We start from the raw sequence: 19,427 nt of genomic DNA on the forward strand, positions 1-19,427 counted from the left end.
CAGTATCTCCTTCCTCTTCATGCCAATTCAAACCAGCTGCATATATACGCCCGTCTGCGGAGTAGGAAACGCAAGAAAGAGAGACAAGAGACAAGATGGGATGTCAACAAAGTGGAGTGCGAATGTCTCCTCAGGACCTTAGTGATCGCACTCCCAGTGGTCAACACGGGTTTACAGGGGATGCCAGCAACACGGCACTTCCCACTGTTCCAACAGACTCATGGTATGGTAAAAACTTTAGTGAAACATCACGTATGGCATTTACCGAGTTTCACTTAAAGCAGCGGGGAAACATCGTTTTCGCCGGGACCCCCGTTCCTGTTGGCGCCTCGGAATTGGGTGAGTTCCCTGGCAACTCCCCACCGCTGCTCACAAGGGCAGTTATTGGCAAGGACAATGTGTACGGCATGGCGTACCTCTATAGCACTCCACTTTCCATTGAGCATCAGTGGAGACTGCGTGTATGCCACTACCAAATAGCGTGTTCACCCTCTGGACAAACGCTAGGGGAAGTGCCGGGGGCGCTTTCTACACTTCCTGAGACCCCAACGACAGATGAGCAGAAAATCAGACTGTGGAACTTCGCTAAACAAGTCTACGACCGGCCGCTTTGCGACACTTTTGTTGGGATCAAAGTGTATGTTGACGGAGAGCTTGTGCCCGACCGTTATCCGAGAGCCAAAAGTCTCCCAAACTGCACAGCTACACTCGAATCTAGTGAAGTGTTTAATAACTGGACCTGTGTTCCTTTTGTACTTGTTGGTTACGTGAACAGTCCGATGATAAGTACTGTTACGATGTACAGGCACCTGTCCCTTAGCTTCGTTGAGTACTTGTTGGGCAAAACCATCACGGGTGGAGAAACCGACAGAACAAAAGATGAAGAGGTGGCGGAATGTAAAGACGAGAATACCGTTGGGGATGGACGTAGTGTGGACGCGCCCGATAAGCCGAAGGAGGAGGTCACCCAGTCTTTCAATGTTTCTGTAGAGGTTGTGTACGGTTGTGAGGCGGAGATGAATTTCTGCACAGCCCACATTGCGAAGGGGAACATAGAACTTGTTATGGGAGAGCACTCAGACGCAGCTTTACGAAAATATAAGGCTTCACTTGAGGAGTTTCTTAGGAAAAGCGGCAACGAGCGTCATCAGGTAGTTGCGGTGGATCCTTTGACACTCAAAGGGCGGAACTCGGCATTATGGACTTGTTTGTTTTGCGGGTCTCCCCTGCAGTTCACGTGTACGATTTGCGGCGCCGAGCTGTGTGGAATGTCTTCGTGTGTGTGGAAGCCCTTCACGGGGTATCCGCTTGGCTGCTCGTCTCATAAGGCGCAGGCGTGAGGGTGACTCCCCAAGTTTTTGAGATTCAGTTTCTGTATACGTTTCGTTTCGGTGTTATCATTCACCATTACTACTGTTTTCTCAACATCAACCCACTGAGCACGGATGTGCATGTGGGGTATTGTATGTCTCTGGGCACTGGCAACGACGCAGGGGGAACAAATGTCCGAACTGGCCGGCTGCATATTTGGCAGATTCGGCTCTACTAAAAATGACGCGAAATGCAAAAAGGGATATACGTTATCTCCGTACTAATCTTTGCGCCTCCTTACGTGGTGTCAGTTATGAAGCTAATCTGCCTACCGCCCCCCCCCCCTCTTCCATTGAAACCCCGGTGTATACTTTTCGTTTTCTTTGTACTTTTCCTTTACTTCTTTTGTTTGTATATTTTATAATAAGGAAGTGGCTAACCTGTTGCTTATGGAAGTCAGTCGCGTTTTGTGCATGCAACATTGTGCTTAAACTTCAAAAACATTAAAGATAAAATAACGCATTGCACATCCTTCTTTTGCTTTTAATATGGTGTTGCATCTTGCCGACTGTCCGCCAACCTCGTTTTGCGCCACCAGCCTGTTTTCATTCTTCTTTTCTTTTATGTGTGTGTTATACTTCTCATGCGTTGTTAACACCACTGTAGTTTTCCACCTGTAGGAAACGCCAGGTGCGCCACGGCATCCAAAGGGTTACTCAGCAGAAACCTTACAAGGAAGCCAATTGTCTAACACGCTGCTGTGGAGGTTTCTATCTGCACCATTTTCCATTCATACATATACGTATACCGATTTCTTTACCCGAATATTTATTTAAAAAAAAACCGTACTCGGGCGGTTCTTGAAATGCTATCCAAGTTATTCCGGTATGACACGAAACTTCAGGGGAAGCAGGAACTCAGTACCGCTGATCACAGGTCGTTACTTGAGCTTAGTATGACAGACAACATTACATCCGTAGAGATTCCGCAGTACAGGGTGCGGGGGACGTTTGTTGAGTATGTGATTGAGTGCACAAAACGAAACATGACGTGGCAGGTGTTTCGGCGTTACCAGCAATTTAAGGCACTTGACCAGAGTCTGAAACAACTATGCTCACGCGGATCCTCAAGGCACTGTGACTACGGGGTCATTCCTGTCCTCTGCGGTAGCCACTGGACGGAAGTAACTAACCAGTCAATCGACCTCGTAGAAAAACGGCGGAGGCACTTGGAAATTTACCTCCGCCAGTTGCTCGTCCCGGGGAATGTATTTTATGTTGCTAAAACCGTGATTTACGATTTTCTTCACGATGGCGCGGTTCCTGCGCAGCACCAAAGGAGGGCCATACGACCGCTAATTGGCTTTGCAACGCCAGACTCGTTGGCAGACCTCCACTTGGAAAACAGGAACGGCGAAGGGAGTGCGAGCCGGTTAGGGGCGGCCTCAACTCTCAACGATAAATCGATTTCTATGCTTGGGCCATCTGCTGTTGGTGAAAGTGATCGAGTGGATGATGGTGTCGGGGACGAAGAAGAGGAGCCCTGCAAATCACCTCCAGGAGAGACCGTAGAGAGCGGTGAGGAATGTGAAGATTTACCATCAGCTGACAACAGTGAAGCTGAGGACGTGCGTGTGCCGCCACCAGGCTCCTTGTGCAGGCAATGTAACGCTGAGTTTTCTTCTGTGCTGTATCCGCATCGTTGTTTCTTCTGTAGGCAACAGTTTTGTCGCGACTGTTTGCACCCAGTCGAACTTGAAGAAGGAGAGGTCGCTAGATCATGTGTTCAATGTTATGAAAACTTTGCTCGAAAGACCTGTAAACCCCAATATCCCCCAACTCCCATGGCTTCAACACCAATACTTCAGTGCGCACCTGCTGGTGGTGCGTTGGACCCGTTGAACTTACTCGGTAGTACGTCCCACGTGCGAACAGATGTAACACTTTCTGACTTTAAGTTAGTTACAACTGTGGGACGTGGCACGTTTGGCAAAGTGATGAAAGTTATCTTTCGTGAAGATGGCAAGGTTTATGCTATGAAAGTGCTCAACAAGTGTGTTATTCACAAGCGGCGAATGATCGAGTACATCAGGGAGGAGAAGAATATCATGTCCTCTTTACCCTCGCATCCGTACATTGTAACATGTCACTTCGCATTTCAGACTGACTACCATCTTTTCTTCGTACTGGACTACCTCCCTGGTGGAGACATGCACTCGCGTGTTTACCCTAAACTCAAACTAACTGAATCGGATGTCCGTTTGTATATTGCTGAACTTGTACTCGCACTCCAACATCTGCACCGTCACGACATTGCCCATCGTGACGTCAAGCTCGAAAACATTGTCTTGGGAGAAGACGGACATCTTAAACTGACAGATTTTGGGCTGGCACGCATGAATTTCTCACGGCAACGCCGTCGCAGTTTTGTGGGGAGTCCGGAGTACCTTCCGCCAGAAACGATTCAGGGGAAGTACCAAACGAAGGCTGTGGATTGGTGGAGTGCGGGGGTCATGCTGTACGAAATGCTGAGTGGGAAGACGCCGTTTTACTCGGCGTACAATTGTGAAATCTACAACAATGTGTTGAAGGCGGAGTTGGACCTCACAGCCCCGTGTTTCACGCCAGAGGCCGCCTCACTCATTGAACAACTGCTTCAAAGCCATCCAAAAGCAAGGTTGCAAGACGCAGGGGCAATAAAGGCTCATCCTTACTTTGCATCAATCGATTGGGCTGCTCTCGAAGGTAAAAATATATCTGCCCCCATACAGCTTGATCTTATGGGAAATGATATGAAATACATCAAATGGAAGTTCACGGCGGAGTGGGCTGTTATATACAAACCTCCTGGAGTGACACGTGCTACAATTGACCTTTTGATTAATCGCTTTAGTAACTTTGCTCATGTGAGCGAGGGGACGCCGCCCACGCCGCATCTGCCGATAGGGCAGCAGCAGGAAGAGGTATCTGACGGAGTGACAAACCCACCGGATATAACCGGCGTTTGGAATGTTGTCAAGGTAGAGATGCAAACGGAGGATGGAAAGATCACGCATCCTTGGGGAAGTGCAGTGTGTGGAGTGCTAGCGTACTTCCCAGAGGGTCAGTTCAGCATGCAGCTTACATCATATATGCGTCCACATTTGCGGCAACAGTTCGTGGATCGTGCCGTGAGAGAGGATCTGGTAGAAATGTGCAACTCGTACGCGGGCAGTTTCGGAAAGTATCAGATCAAGCCAGGGAGCAATATCATTACTCACAGGCTTCACGGCTGCCTCTGTCCGAATCTTACAGGAAGTACACAAAAGTATTTTTTTGAGGTTCGTGAGAGGAAAGAAAATGGGGCTAAAGTGTTGAAACTTTTTACCGCGTGTAACGCGCTCCCAGGTGAAGACATCTCCGCACAAACCGTCCTCACATGGGAACGGACGGGTTCCTGCTAATCTCTTGCCTATACGCTTCCCTACCCGTTAAATAATGGGCTGTTGCTGGGCCTCTCCCGTTGCTACTCTTCCCTGTTGCCTCCAATGTACCCAAACACGCTCATCTCACTGTTGGAGCCGTACAATGTGCTTCCATCTGCTGCTAGTGACTGATAAGGTGGGACAGTCTGGCGGCACCTTTTTTCTATCTCTCTGCCGTGGCACGGCTGCTGTACAGTCCGGGGTATCGATTTCTCATAGCGCATCTTTTTCTTTTTTTCAGAAACACCCCTCTGTTATTGCCATTTGTCGAACGAACTCTTACCTTCATATGCTATTAATCATTCTCTGGTCACAAGTTGACGAATTTCTAGGACAAGAGAACGACAGAAGTAGAGGTAAAAAGAAAAAGGTGACCGCGGCACTCTTCTCTTTGTGCATCGTGTAGCATGCTCTCCAGTGCGCTGAGGTTTGTAAAACCCGTCAAGCGGATGACGGCAACTGCTGGAAGGATCGTTTTTTCTAGCATCACAAACACCCAGAGACGCGTAAGCACATCATCACAAGCCACAACCAAGTCGACTTTGGTTCTCTCTGATGAGGACCGCAAGCTAATGCCTCAGGGGATCGCACAACCTACCATAGCGGAGCCCGGTGGAGTTAATGCACAGCAAGAACCAAGGAACGCTTCAGATACCATGGATGCAAGTACCGCTGTAGGGATCGGGAACCTTCGCAGAGGAAATAGCGGTGCATCCACACATGCTGGTGGTTATGCACCGTGGGAAATCCGCGCGCTCCTTGTTCCACTGTTGCCTGTAGGCAACACCTTTGTTCACATAAGTAGCGTCATCCACCTTCTTCCTTCGGCAGCACGGAAGGAAATGGAGCGTGAGGGGACACCCCTTCAGTACATAGAGAAATATCTATCGGACAGTGTTATTGTCAGGGGGAGCCTGCTCTCGCGCATCACAACAGGTGCAAGCAGTTGTGACAAGGGGAATGGATGTAACAAAGCTTCTGTTGCGCCGCCACCGCCTCCCATTTCCGTTGGTCGTGCAAGCGGTCCAGCTTCACAGCAGCAGCAGCAGCAGCAGGGCTTGCCTCCGCGAGGTGGTGCGGGTGCGAAAACAACTCTTGAAGTGTTGGATATGTTAATTGAATTCATTCCAACCTTCTTTGTACAACACCAGATGGTAGCCGACCAGTTGCCGTCTGAAATTACAAAGCAGTTTGCTGACAGTAGTTTTCTTTATTATCTCAAGCGGTTCCGTCACTACATTGACATACGTGCCAGCCACGGGAACACTGAAATCCGGCTCCGCCCCGATTTTTCACACCCTAAGCGGGGTGCAGCTGATTCTCTCTACACCACTGGACTGAGCAGCAATGACATATTGAGCCAACTCGCCCGCGGTCGAAGGCCACCACGACACTCAGAGGCCAACTTAATTCAATTCATAGTGCCACGAATGCCCATCGAATACACTCCAATAGCTACCGTCCTGCAGGATGTGTCAGATATCGTCTCCCGCCATCCCTCCTTTGATCCTCGTCTCGGGGTAACGGGTCTCTTCGAGAAATACCCAGAATATTTTCAGATCACTGACTCCAAACTGCGAGTTCGGCCGTTTCGCAGTGCGCCAAATTCATTGGATGATTTGAACGCTACTACCTCACCCCTACCTGCTATATACGAGAAGGTTAAGCAACTGGTGGATGCACAGGCCGAGGGAAAGGACTACAGTAAAGAGTCAGAGAAGGCAGCTGCCATTGTGCCGACTGGTAAACTATACGCGCTACTTACTAACGTAGAAAAAACGGAGGTAAAAGCAAAATGTCGCTCCTTCCCGCGTTTCTTGCGGCTGCACGGCGAGGAGATTGTGGTATCTGTGGACAGCATGAAGGTGTACAAGTTCCGGCCAACGTATGAACCCTGCGCAGAAACTCTTATGGATCAGCGGCTTATGATGAGTTCACTCTCCCCTAGTGACCCCGTACTAAAGATACCAGCCACAATGGAGGAAAGCAGTTCTGCTGACTGGGCCGTACGGGAGCTGTACGACGCGTTGCCGCTTATGCAGTGTGCTGAACTTAGTGAAGTGATGTCGCTCGTTCCGCCCTCCATAAGGGATGCACTGCCAAAGGAGCTGGAGAAGCTTGTGGAACATTTGGCATTGTATCCCGACTACTTCGCCACCTGGCCCTACCCCGACGATCCCACTGTGATGGTGGTTCAGCGAGCAAAGCTGGAGCCGTTGCACTTAAAGAACGAAGACATTGTGAGGATGGTTCTTTCGTTTATTCCCCAGGGCGGTATTGAAGCGCACAAGCTGATGCGTCGCGTCCCGCTTCCTCTTCAAAGACACTTCTACCGCCACGGGTTGAAGAGGGTGCTTGGCGAACTTAAGGACTACTTTTTGATTGTTGGTGATAAGGTTATGCGCGTAGGTTGAAGAACTCTAACATTACGTGAATCCACTGTTGTGATCACGCGAATAAAAACATTGATGATGGTGACACTTGAGCTACCGGTTAGCATACCGAGCGTGGAATTTCTTGGGTTGTGACTTCCGCATGCACGGAAGGATGGGCGCAGCATCATTGAGTCCAGAACGCGTGGGTTTGCGGCGAGTGGTTGACGCTAACAGAAATCATCACCGAGGTAACTTTTGAGAAGGATACAGAAGTTTGTTTGTGTGTGTGAAGCGTGGTGTCGCCACTGAGGATGTTTCTGGTGATACTTTCTGGCCACGAAAGGCTGATCCTTTTTATCGCCTAGTATTTCCATATTATTGATGACCGTTACTCTTCCCTTCACACAGGGTCACACACGGCATATTCAATTCTTGAGTATAACAACTCTCACGCTTGCCTTCGTTTTCGTTATCATTCTTGATTATCCTGTGCATAGTACTAGGTAAGTAGAAGTCAGAATCAATTTCAGTGACTAGAATTGTTCCGTTTCCCACCTGTGGGAAAAGTTACCTATCCGTTAGGTTATATTCGCTTCGTTGTACATATACACAAGCACTCGAACATTTTTATTTCGTTTTTGTTTTCAGGATAGTGTCGGTGTTTTGTTTTGTTTTTACCTTTTCGAAGTTTAGCGGTATACTCTGTTGCTCACACTTTTGCTCGTGCGCACCTTTGAGTTCGCTTGGCTAAATGCTACAAAAGGAGGTATTGGGCTCAAATGCGAATTCCTCCACGGTTCTTGTAAAGGACACAGAGGCTGGAGGGGAACTCCGCGTTGTTAAGCGAATCAACGTCACCTCGTGGGCGGAATCCGATGTGGACAAAACACTCGAGACGTACAACGCTATTGCTTCGGCAAATATACCGAATATGGTTAAGTTGTACGTGGCCATGCGGCAGAGCTCCTCCATAAGTGTCGTGAGCTCCTACTGCCTTGGCGAGGAACTGCAGGAGTACCTTGACGAGAAAATCTCCTGTCCTTTAGATGAGGTTACTGCCTTGAGGTGGATGCGAAATATAGCGCGGGTCGTGCAACAGGTCCACAACCTTCCCCTCAACAACAGGGTGGCATGTTTTCATGGACCTTTAATTGATCGTATTTTTGTTGTGGACGACGGTAAAGAGGTATGCGTAGGTTTGCCACTACCACGCGTCTTGTACTTCAAATGGCTTGAGGAGCGTGAGACGTATGGTGTTAAATTGCACCACGAATACCCACCAGAAGTTCTGCGCGGCCGGTATTATTACACCCAAGCAAGCGATATTTGGCAGTTAGGACTCGTAGGAATGAAGTTGTTAGCAGCTAACGCCTCATTTGATCGTCGATCAGCCGCCATTCGGACACTTATTGCGTCCATGATGAACCCCATAATGAGGAAGCGACCTAACATTGAAGAGGTTAACAGAAAATTGGGGGAAATCACACGGGAACGCAGTATCTCATGCTTGTCGTCTGCGGATGTGAATACTCCGACATCGTATGAACGATTTCTCACTCCGCGCTCCGCAGTTATGGAGGAGCCGATCGGAATGACATCGTTGGATGAGTATGACACCTTCACCACCGACCTTAGTAAGACGAACTTCGATGAGGTGACCCAAAGCACGCATAAACATGCCTGGCGTAACAGGCTTCAACCAAGTTGGTACAACCAAGCGATGAAGCAATTTGAGGAGCTGCAACGGATGAACTCAACCCCGTTAACGTCAAGGTCACGCCCGGCATCACCCACGCCAGCAACTGGTGGAGCTGTATCACCGCGAGCGAGGAGAGATGCAAAGGCAACAAACGCACGGGACAGGTCGGGTGGAGCTCGGCCATCTCCCCGTCGGCGCGCGTCCTCTTCAACGCTTACCGGACCACAAAAAAATCGAACTCTTGAGCGCGTGCCGAGCTCGGCGCGCAGGGACCTTGCGATGCCCAGAATGTTGAATAACATTCCGTCTCAGCGGTCGCGTAATGCCCATAGGTTGGAATTGGAAGAAAAAAAGCGAAGGCAACAGGCTCTGGAGCGAGAGGCCCATGCCATGCACCGAGTTCATGAAAATAGGATGCGGGAAATCCGTAAGAACCAAGATGAGTCCATGAAACACGATATTCGGAAGTACATCAAGCAGTGGAGAGAGCAGAGCACCGCCGCAAAAGACGATAGCACTTCGTATAGCGAACACAATGGTGTGGCAATATTTGTTCCAAAAAATCCACCACCACCGGGGCGGTCACCAAATGTAGACACGAAAGCAAAGCAACAACCACTTAATAGTGAAGGGGATACACACAGGAGGGTTTTCTCGGATGAACTCACGCATGCAGCGGCAGGGCCGGTGGTGCATGGAAGCACACCAAGACCCTACAGTGCGACACGACACCCGCGGACACCACCATCAGCTACACCGAAGCGCTCAGCATCTATATACCGCATCCGTGGCATTAGCCCCAAGGTGCCGCACTCACGTGCCAATCCCTCCGACAGATACAAGGTCACAGAAAGTGCACCCACCACCACTGTGTCGTGTGCAAATCCTTCCAGTAGCAAAAATAGTGGCACGACGGCCTACCAAACTAGTGAAACCTCGTCCGGTACATATCCGTCAGGAACGAACAGGGCGGGGCAATCAAATTCACGGACAATCTCCGTTCTGGGAGAAGACGCGACTAAACCAAGCTGCACAGCTGGTGTGCCAGGCACTAATCGTCTCGCTGCGGAAAGTCTCAGGTGTTCTGCGGGTAGATTGCGGGAAGCACTGGAGAAACTATTACCAACCCGCGAGTTGTTCGTTGAGACAATGGAAGTTGTAGATGCCTTCGTGGTGCGCTCAGAGATTGAGCGGTGTAACCCTCGTTTCAACACAGTGTTCATGCACACACTTAGGAAGTTAATGAATGATGATGAACTTCTTCTTTCCGCCGTTCCGATGTGTGCGCAGTTAGTTTCGTTGTTGAGTCTGTTGCAAGGAGGCGAACAGCCTGAGGGGACGTAAAATTTGAGGAAAGAAGGTGGGGAATAAAGAATGGAGGAAGGAAAGGGGGAGATAGGGACGATGTACGCAAGGTGGAGGTCGCTGCAGTAGTCACTGCGCTCGCTGTTACGAAGACAGCACGGGCAAGTGATTAACGGTCCAACTAACCGCACCCTTGAAGAGGGAAAACGATGGTAAGGGTTCCAACTTGTTTTGCTGCACTGCATGTACATATATACAAACTTAGAATTGTGCATGTATCTTGCATTCTTCGTATCTTTTTTGTGTACGTGCGCCTTCACGTATCCCTCTCTTTTCCGTCTTCTTCTATCGCTCTGCATGTCCTCTCCTTTATTTTCGACGTGCCACGGGCGCTGTCAACCATTGGAAATGAATTCCAGCATATTATACGCAAACGCAAACATCCATTTCAGTTTGAATGGGCGGATTTTGGAGGGACGTGATCAGTCTTTTTATGTGTCTCGCAGTTCCGTACCCTTTCTCTCACACATTGCCGTGTTTTTTTTTTGTGATTGCCTAACGTCTTTCAAAAAGGTGGAATTACGACACACGCAAAGGTGTGTCAAGGGTGGATATGAAGTTGAAGCAAGGGAAAGGAATGAGAATAAATGTAAAAGAGGTAACTGAAGCAGGTGGAGGTGTCTGTAGAAAGGGGGCGCACAACAAGTTGAACATGTGGAGTATCGTGAAGAATCCCAAAAGAAAACAAGAAAAAAAAGAGGAAAACATTTCGCCCTTCTCTTCTTTTTATTTCCCCTCTCCTCCCTTGTTTCTCCTTCATTTCAATAGGCTATCATAAAGAATCACTCCAGTTTATTTTTCCAGTGTTTCTGCTTCTTTTTCTGGCCCTTCTCTTCTCTTCTCTTCTCTTTTTTGCTTTTTTTCTTTTTTGTGTGAGCGATTGTTGTTATTATTGTTTTCATTACTTTCACTATCATCATCATTATTGACTCGTCCTTATTGGCGGTAAAGGACACCGTGAGAGAAGAGGGTGAATATTGTTAAAGTTGACGTAATTATGAGCCCTTCAGGAAGGATATTTCCCACCTTGTAGAATTTCATGGGAGTGTACTGTGCATATATATATATATATATATATATATATATGGATATGAATATTTATTACCTACGCAGTCCTGTTAGGCAATGTTTTGATTTGCTGCTGCTGTTGGCATTCCCCCTTCCAACTCGATCGTGTGCCCGATTTCATCCCTCTAATTCACTTTCCCTTAAGGCTCATCTCACCTGTGACAGAGTGGGCGGCGCATGAAAATATTTTCCATTAATTTTATATGGATGAGTTAAATTCTTTTGTTTCTGCATTTTGATTCTAGTTCGGGTGGGTTGGTGCGGTGCCACTTGTTGAAAGTGGGGTGAAGTATTTTTTTTTTAGGTTCGTAAACTGCGGCAACGACAGCAGTGACTTCATCATGAAAAGAATCCACTAGTGCGATTGTGACTGCGCGGCCCTTGTGACTTCGGGGCTGGCGGCACATAATTATCTCTACAGTTGTTTCATCGCATTGGTTTCCTTTTTTTTTCCTGGTTGCCATGGTGTTGGTGGTTCCCCGCACACACTTACCTTTTCGTTCGTTTTCACTTACTTCCTGCCATCGTGATATCGGTACTACATGAAAGAGGAGAGAGGAAATTTGGGGGGAAACTATGCGATTCTATTTTTGTGAAGAGCTGGCATTCTTCTTTTATATCGTCCCCTGTTCTGCATGCAGCTTTTCGCATATGCATAAGAGTTGAATGGTGCGGCGATGAGTCGAGAAAAGAAGGTTGGGGAAACAAAATAATCACGTGAAGGTTGGAAGGAAAAGGGAAAGGGCGGTGGAAGAAGAAACCTTAGAAGGAGAGAAGGCGATGGTAAGTGGCTTTCGAGAAGCGGAAAGCGACCTACCACGGGGGTAGGGAAATATTTTGTCCACTCTCACAGTTTTTTGTCTGCCTTGTGGTTTTTTTTAACTAGTTATTTTTTTAAAAGTAAATCACTTTTCAAAGTTGATTGCTTTTGCTCCTTCATTTGCATAATTTAGAACGTAAAGCCCCCACGACTGCTTAGAGAGAGTTCCTGTTGGAGCCACGAGACGGATGGGAAGGACAAGAAGGGTCGAAACCGTTCAGTGAATCGTACATCACACTTTCCATGATTGCATAGCCACGCACTCGTAAATATAAATAAATATATATATATTTGCGCTTGCATATGCATATGCATAACCCCACTGAAAACACCTACTTGTGTAATTCACACCTCCAATACTTCCTACACCGCTTATATTATTTTTTCCAATACTGCACACTTTGTGGCTTCTGTATTTATCACCTACCATTTGACTGTAGTAGTAAAGTACAGCACAGGGAAATAGTAAGGAGCGATAAGAGGAAAAACAGACGAGAGCACCGGTTTGTTGCAAGGTATAGCATCGATAGTATGGGAGATTCTGAAGCCACTGCGGCTGCTGCTTTAGAGCAATCCATGCGAAGTGGCCGGACCGTGGTTTATTATACTCACCCGCAGAAGCTTCCATCCACATCAAGGGGCCTAACCAATATCGTTTCTGGTGATCAGCAGGGCAGTGGGGCAGACAGTCGTCATTACAAACATGAAGAGGTTGTCGCGGCGGGTGATTTCTCTTTCCTCCCGTTCCCATCGTATTGTGGAAGGACAACCGCCAACACGGTTCTCTACAAGCATTTTCTGTCTTTTGACGTCCACACATGAAGTGAATCTCTCAGATGCACGTTAAATCCTTCGCACGCACTTCCGCCGTTTCCACCTCACCAAATGACATCCCCCTTTGAGTTTGTCTTTCTGCTGTGTGCGCCCTTTTTTTTTTTGTTGTCGCGGCAGCGGACACCTCCGAATGGTGGAAGATCCTCGGTTCCCGTGATGGTTACTAAACACCTTTCTTGCTCTCACCCTCCATTATTTGTCTTTAACTCTTTAGTATTTAGTGAAACTGCTGCAATTATTGTAAATTACTGTCCCCCCCCCTTCGCTCACAACTGTTTGCTCGCTGAAATCGCTGCTGTCACTGCTACCCGGTTCGCACCGATAAAAGGGAATGGGAAACAGGTTTGAAGGGAGTTCTACAATGGATGATGGCTGCGAGTCGCCCCGTGGTACGTGTGAGCGGCTGGTAGAGGTGAGCGTTTATGACAAGCAGTCGAACGAAATGCGTGTGTTCAGATGTGATTTGCATTTGCTCGAGTCGTCCATGACGTACTTCACACCTATCATCAAATGTTACCTCGACGAAGAAGAGCGCCAAAAGTCGCGGGAAGAAAAGTCGTTGGATAGGGCGTCATCGACCGGTGCACGCTCCGTGAAAAACAGCAAGACAAAGGCTCACGAGGCCACCAAGCCGTTGAAGCGAAAGGGTAAAGAAGAGAAGCCCCCCATACCACTCCATGTCAACTGTGACATGAGCACCTTTTCTTGGCTTATGGCCTACGTGGAGGGGAAGCAACGTTCATTTACTCCAAAGAATGCCGTGTCGCTAGCGTTGTCGTCAAACTTTTTGCACATGACACAGTTAGTTGAAATGACCCTCCTTTACATCAAGGATCACCTAGTGGAGGTTATTCTCTCGGGAGTGAACATGGACTGCTTTACTGGGGAACTATTGGCGAGGCTTGCAAGCATGATGTCGGAGGGCGATGTCGCCAGGGCCTTTCTAAAACTATTTGACTGGCATGCGGAGGACTCACCAAACCGCCGCTTCCTGACAGCCTTAATCCGACACATGTTGTGCGACCGCTTCGGGGAGGGTCGTCCCAGTAGTCTTCGGTGGTGTGGTCTCTGTGGTGCTCTTTTTGATCAACAGGAACTACAACACATAGAGCGGCGGTATAAAAATGTTAGGCTCCCTGTGTGCCCCCGCGTGACTAAGAATTCAGTTGGTCACCGGGGTGAGCTTCTCAAAACCCATGTAGCGTCCAAGCAAGAGGCAAATATCAAGTTTCCCCCACTTTCGTGGCATGAAAAGGAAGTGGAAGCGTGGGCGTGGCGCGTCGTGGGATCGTTGTACTTGTTTGTCTGCCGCCGTTGCAATTGTTGCGTCTCGCTGACGAACACTACCTGCCACTCTTGCCCCGGAGGCACCGCCAACTTTAGCCGCGCTGAAGGAGTGAGTAGTGAAGACGCTGACGCACTTCTTGCGTGGTTCGATTTAGCAAAGAACTTGTACCCAGGAGGACTACGGCCTATGTACTGCCCAAAAGAGGAGGCAGTGCGTGAACCTTTTCTACTTTTAACCCCCAAGGGTGGGTGGTTATACGATGATGAGGGCGACTCAAGCGTGCCAGGTGTGTGGAGCACACATCCAGCTGCAGTGGAAGAGTCCGTTGATGCGAAGGGTTATGTGAATATAGGCGTGATGAATGGGTTTGAGCGCTGGTTGATGGAAGAGCTCCAACAAATGATGGAGGACTTTGACCAGTCAGGACTCCACGCAAAGCCGTCCGCAAATCAACACGGCTCATCTCCTGCACAAGCAGGGCCATACTCACCTAACACTACGATGTCATCTCTTTCCCCAGGGCCGCGTAACATAGTCGGAGGAATCCACGGCGAAGGCGCCCCCGGCCGACCCGGGCTCCGCGGGGCTAAAGGCGTCGGTGATACGCGAATGAGACCTCTCAGTAATGGGACTGACCTGTCAAGGAAGGTGAAAGAGGGAGCACCACCAAGTGGGAGGCTGCAGAAGCGTGACAAGTTGGACAGCGGTGCGAGACTGCTTTCTTAGAGCGATCAGTGCGTAAAAACTTTGAGTATGATGGTTGCACCAGGTATATCCTCTCAGTAACCTCCATAACCAACTTTGACCTCCGTGATCGCTGACCTGGTGAAGCTGACATCGCGCGATTTCGGTGGCCAGGAAAGAAGGAAGTGGGTAGATATATAACGGATAAGGGTGCGGCTTCAAGAGAAGAAAAGTATACCTGGTTGCACCCGGTGGGACTTTGTGCCTTCTTAGCTCCGGTGCGCTGACGGTTGTACGTTGGCTCTATACGTAGCGCATATGCTGCCGTACTCGGCGAGATTTCGAGCATGTAGTTTGATCATTTGTCTAGTACGTTCACAGGTCTCCGGCAATGTTTTTGTTTTTCTTTTTACTTGCAAGTGGGTTGTGCTTGTGCTCAATACCCAGCGGGCAATAGTCTTCTGGGCTCACTCGGCTTACGCCACTGTGTTGGGTCGGCATGCACCTATGTCCCGATGTTGGTTGCATTTTTCTCTTATTCCCTTCCCCCACTGTCTTATTTTACACGTGTATTTGTTGCAAAGATGAGGGTGGGGTGGACAACTCGCTCCCCAGTGAAGTCAAAATGGATATGGGAACTTGAGCCGAGCAGGCTCCACGCTATCGACTTTTTTACCTACCGTCTCGGGCTTTTCAGCGATCCCTCCACGAAGTGTACCAGGAAGGTCGCAGTCGACGGTAGCAACGGCAAAATAAGCAATAAAAAACGAAATGCGAATCGATTAAACAAACTGTCTGAACCTTTGAGCCCTATTCCGTCACCCTATGGCGGGGAGCTTACGAAGGCGCACAATACCGCAGGCGATGGATGCAGTAGGATTTTCTCATTCTCTCCCTTGAAGCTGATGCAACGGATGATGCGCGAGTGGGAAGAAGAGCAGCGAGAGCTTTTGTCGCGAGATGAAGAAATCCTGGCAAGGGAAGAAGCGCAAATGGCTTCTATTATGAAGCATCCATCCGCATTGTTCGGGGATGAAGCAGCGGTCCTGTACAAATTTGGCATGGGTGCCTTCGTTTCACCGAACGCACCGGGCTTCTCGGGAATTTTTCGGCAGCATTGGAAGGACTTTTTGGTCACGGAAATGGTCTACGATAGTGAGGGAGAAGATGGCAAACCACTTTCCCGCGAGCTCGATTGGACTATTCCACCACTTCCTGATTGTTTTCGTTCAGTTGATGAATCAGATACCAAATATGTGCATGGTGGCAGCACGGCTAGCGGTGAAAACCGCATCAACAGTTTCTTTACCGTCGATATAGGAGGGCAGTTAAAACAAATAATGAAGGAAGATAGCGGCGAGGGAGATAGCAAAAGAACGGGGGTGGAACCCCTAACGGGTAATCTGTCTGGCGCAGCCTCACGAAATAAATCTCGACTAGAGGGAAACGGCCAGGATGAGGATTCGAGCGAATTTAGGACGGGGAAGTTTTACCTTCAGTGCTACCTCCGTAAGCAGCATATTGCACACAGCGTCGCGCTCTCCAACATCGCTCAAACTCTTCGAATGCACCCCTCCTGTATATCCGTAGCCGGTATTAAGGACTACATTGGGGACACGCTGCAAAGGGTCCGGTTGCAAAATGTCACTCCAGCATCAGCGCTAGAAGCAAATCGTGTCTTCCGCAAGAAGAAGTGGGCAATGACCCTTTCCGACTTCTCATATCATACGGAACCACTATTTCCTGGGCGGCTGTTCGGTAATCACTTTAAAATTGTCCTTCGAGATGTGACGGTGCCAAAGACATGCATTCAACAGGCGGTGTACGAGCTCCAGACGCATGGGTTCCCGAACTATTACGGATGCCAGCGGTTCTCGTGGTTTGGTGGGACTAATGATGCTGCTTTCGCTATACTAAATCAAAACTGGTTAGCTTTCGCGTTCCGCTTTCTCGGGTATACCAGTCGTGAGCTGACACTCCGAGAACTGCTACAGCGTGAAAAAAAATATCCGAACCCAGTACAAGACGAGTATCGTCGCAATATCGTACGGCGTCTTCGATCCATCGCAATAGAACCCAGTGAATTGGATACGGCTCCATTTCTTGCATGTCCCTCCCTTGGTGCCCCGTTGACCGCTACCGATGGTGGGCCCGTGAGCAAGAAGCAAGAGTTGATACTTCTGCAGTTACAAGGTGCGTATCTTGATTTGAGCGTGATGAGTCGGCGTCTCACAGCACAGCGTCTCTGTAGCTACTTGTGGAACCAAGTGCTAACACTTCGGCTTCACCACTTCGGTGGTAAAGAGGTTTTGGAAGGTGATATGGTTCTACCCGAGGTGCTGCGGCGTGTGCAAACCTCACCAGAAGAACGGACTGACTGGTACCGACAGGGTATTCATCTCGTTGAAACTGAGGAAGAAAGAGAGAGAACGTCCATTATGAATGTTATTCATCCTGGTTTCTCCTTCAATTCCATGCGGTTGCCGCAGAACGCGGTAGGGGAGTATTTTCTTCAGGTGTGTCAAAAGTACCACCTGGAATGGCACAGCCGCCACTCGAGGTTGGGGATTCACGACTTCTTTGAGCCACCGCGCCCTATTATTCGTAAACCAATGAACCTGCGGTATGACTACGACACTGAGTCATGCAAGTTGACGCTTGAATTTTCTCTTGAGCGTGGCAGCTACGCTAATGTTGTTCTTACAGAGCTCATGAAACAAGCTCGTTGTGTTGGTTCCTCTGATATTCTTACCCTTCCCGCTCCCGATGCAATGTGGGAGTTTGGAAACCGCGATCCTGGATACGTCACATCCCTGCAAGACATATACGAAGGATTTCAAGACGGTGTTGGGTTTGTGAATGAGGAACACGTCCTACCTTTTGTTGGGGATGTCAAGCCGTGGGACTATAATACCGGGCCGCTCTTTCTACCGGAGAGTGCAGATCCTGTGCGCAAAGCACATCGTTGGGGATCACGGCACCTGATTCGGAATATGGCCCGCCGGGAACAAGATGAGGAGGAAATGAGGTTGCGACTATTTGAGAAACCACTCGCCAAAACACTTAAAGATGGCGAAGTGAGCTGTTACGCCGGGCACACAGTTCCCCTTCCACCCAATGCTAAGGCGAAGAAAATATTCTTTAAAGTCCTCCGCCGGCAGCGTCGCTACCCCGGGGCACCCAAAACCACGCCACGTATCAAACGCGGTGCAGAGGTTCAAAGGAGGGAAACGGCTCGTGTGCCGTTTAAAACCATTAACAAGAATACGTGGAACGTGACGTGGTGATGTGACTTGTTTTAAGAGTTCTGAACAGAACAAATGATCAGTAAAATGGACTTTCTTCCCTGCATTTCCCTTGTATGTGCTCGTGGGAAAGCAGGCGTGTATATTGCACACTCTGGTCGGTTCCCTTTGCTGTTCAACCTCTCTTTTTTTGTATCAATAATGCCCGTCGTTTGGTTTTGTACTTTTTTGGGAAGGGGTCAGGCCTTATAAAGGTTGGCGGCTCATTTTTCTCACCCGTGTGCATCTAGTAATAGGCAAGCAGCAGGTTTAAATAGCTGCCCAGTAGGGTTTGAGTTGGTTCTCCCCTTTCCTCACTCGTATATAAGTTTAATTTCGTCTGTACGCATTAGTGTTTACGCACGCATGTATCGCTCAGTGGGAGAAGCAGTCGGACGGACCCCTAAGCAGGACGCACCGCCATACGACCCCTCTCTTTGGGAAGGAAAGGATTGTGCATTCATCACAGTTCTGAAAGAGGCTCATGAAAGGCAACAACGGCAGGAGCGCCACCGCGACGCACAGCACGGCGGAGTCGACGAGGCTGGCTTGGCGGCTCCCCACACCTCCCATATTCAGCTGACATACACACCAACAAGTTGGTGGGAAAGGCTTATGTTGAAATTGTTCCCTCGGTATTATGCCTTACGGGTCATGGCAAATAGTGATATTTCCCGACTGAGCAATGAAGAACTTGTAATGCGGATGCATCTCGCCCTTCAGGCGGGAGACGGTGATTTCTCTGCCCTCATAGCGCAGGAGTTGGCTCGGAGACGTGTGTATCTGTACCGAGAGGAGGTTACCACTGTGAATACAACCCCTGGGGGTGCGGCAGTTAGGCGAAACAACTATAGAGGGATGGGAAGTTCTGACGAAGGGGTTGGTATTATGCGTGCGAGGTATTCGGACAGTGCAGTAAAGCAAGGTGCCGTCAGCCATGTTGCAGATTCGTCATTTACGGTGCCAGAGTTTCTGCTGAGGCGTCCCTCATACGGTGGATGAGGTTTCCGCTGCTTTCGGCTGCCCGTACACGTGGACACAACCGCAGCATGGCAGGCAAAGGGCTGGGAAAGGAGAAGCTGGGACACTGAAGTAAGTAAATGCTGGAAAAGAGGTAAATCGCGGTGGTGTTACATTACTACAAAACTCAGGTTGCACTGGCAGCTGAATTTTTTCACTCCTCTGTGCATGGTGTCTTGTTTGAGGGAGATGATGTAGCTTCAAACTCGTTAATTC

At 49.0% G+C, this 19,427-nt stretch overlaps 7 protein-coding genes and 1 pseudogene across 8 annotated transcripts; all 8 read left to right on the forward strand.

The window, feature by feature from the left end:
- Positions 1 to 95: 95 nt before the first annotated feature.
- TEOVI_000745600:pseudogene lies at positions 96 to 1,340 on the forward strand (annotated as a pseudogene). Its single transcript has one exon. A coding segment is annotated over exon 1 (1,245 nt).
- An 836-nt stretch (positions 1,341 to 2,176) lies between these two features.
- TEOVI_000745700 (differentiation inhibitory kinase) lies at positions 2,177 to 4,753 on the forward strand (the record flags this gene model as incomplete). The annotated part of the gene is made up of 1 exon (XM_067223246.1): positions 2,177 to 4,753. The coding sequence occupies one exon, from the start codon at positions 2,177 to 2,179 to the stop codon at positions 4,751 to 4,753; it is 2,577 nt and encodes an 858-aa protein (XP_067079347.1).
- Positions 4,754 to 5,181: 428 nt separating this feature from the next.
- On the forward strand, positions 5,182 to 7,188 carry TEOVI_000745800 (uncharacterized protein; the record flags this gene model as incomplete). The annotated part of the gene is made up of 1 exon (XM_067223247.1): positions 5,182 to 7,188. The coding sequence occupies one exon, from the start codon at positions 5,182 to 5,184 to the stop codon at positions 7,186 to 7,188; it is 2,007 nt and encodes a 668-aa protein (XP_067079348.1).
- A 712-nt stretch (positions 7,189 to 7,900) lies between these two features.
- TEOVI_000745900 (protein tyrosine kinase, putative) lies at positions 7,901 to 10,192 on the forward strand (the record flags this gene model as incomplete). The annotated part of the gene is made up of 1 exon (XM_067223248.1): positions 7,901 to 10,192. The coding sequence occupies one exon, from the start codon at positions 7,901 to 7,903 to the stop codon at positions 10,190 to 10,192; it is 2,292 nt and encodes a 763-aa protein (XP_067079349.1).
- Positions 10,193 to 12,632: 2,440 nt separating this feature from the next.
- TEOVI_000746000 (uncharacterized protein) lies at positions 12,633 to 12,923 on the forward strand (the record flags this gene model as incomplete). Its single annotated transcript, XM_067223249.1, has 1 exon — positions 12,633 to 12,923. The coding sequence occupies one exon, from the start codon at positions 12,633 to 12,635 to the stop codon at positions 12,921 to 12,923; it is 291 nt and encodes a 96-aa protein (XP_067079350.1).
- A 343-nt stretch (positions 12,924 to 13,266) lies between these two features.
- On the forward strand, positions 13,267 to 14,949 carry TEOVI_000746100 (protein of unknown function (DUF3342), putative; the record flags this gene model as incomplete). Its single annotated transcript, XM_067223250.1, has 1 exon — positions 13,267 to 14,949. The coding sequence occupies one exon, from the start codon at positions 13,267 to 13,269 to the stop codon at positions 14,947 to 14,949; it is 1,683 nt and encodes a 560-aa protein (XP_067079351.1).
- Positions 14,950 to 15,491: 542 nt separating this feature from the next.
- Positions 15,492 to 18,194, forward strand: TEOVI_000746200 (tRNA pseudouridine synthase, putative; the record flags this gene model as incomplete). Its single annotated transcript, XM_067223251.1, has 1 exon — positions 15,492 to 18,194. One exon carries the CDS (start codon positions 15,492 to 15,494, stop codon positions 18,192 to 18,194), a length of 2,703 nt encoding a protein of 900 aa, XP_067079352.1.
- A 363-nt stretch (positions 18,195 to 18,557) lies between these two features.
- On the forward strand, positions 18,558 to 19,193 carry TEOVI_000746300 (uncharacterized protein; the record flags this gene model as incomplete). The annotated part of the gene is made up of 1 exon (XM_067223252.1): positions 18,558 to 19,193. The coding sequence occupies one exon, from the start codon at positions 18,558 to 18,560 to the stop codon at positions 19,191 to 19,193; it is 636 nt and encodes a 211-aa protein (XP_067079353.1).
- Positions 19,194 to 19,427: the final 234 nt, after the last annotated feature.

This window comes from Trypanosoma equiperdum (assembly GCF_001457755.1).
Source record: "Trypanosoma equiperdum strain OVI genome assembly, contig: ctg_1808, whole genome shotgun sequence".
NCBI classification, from domain to species: Eukaryota; Euglenozoa; class Kinetoplastea; order Trypanosomatida; family Trypanosomatidae; genus Trypanosoma; species Trypanosoma equiperdum.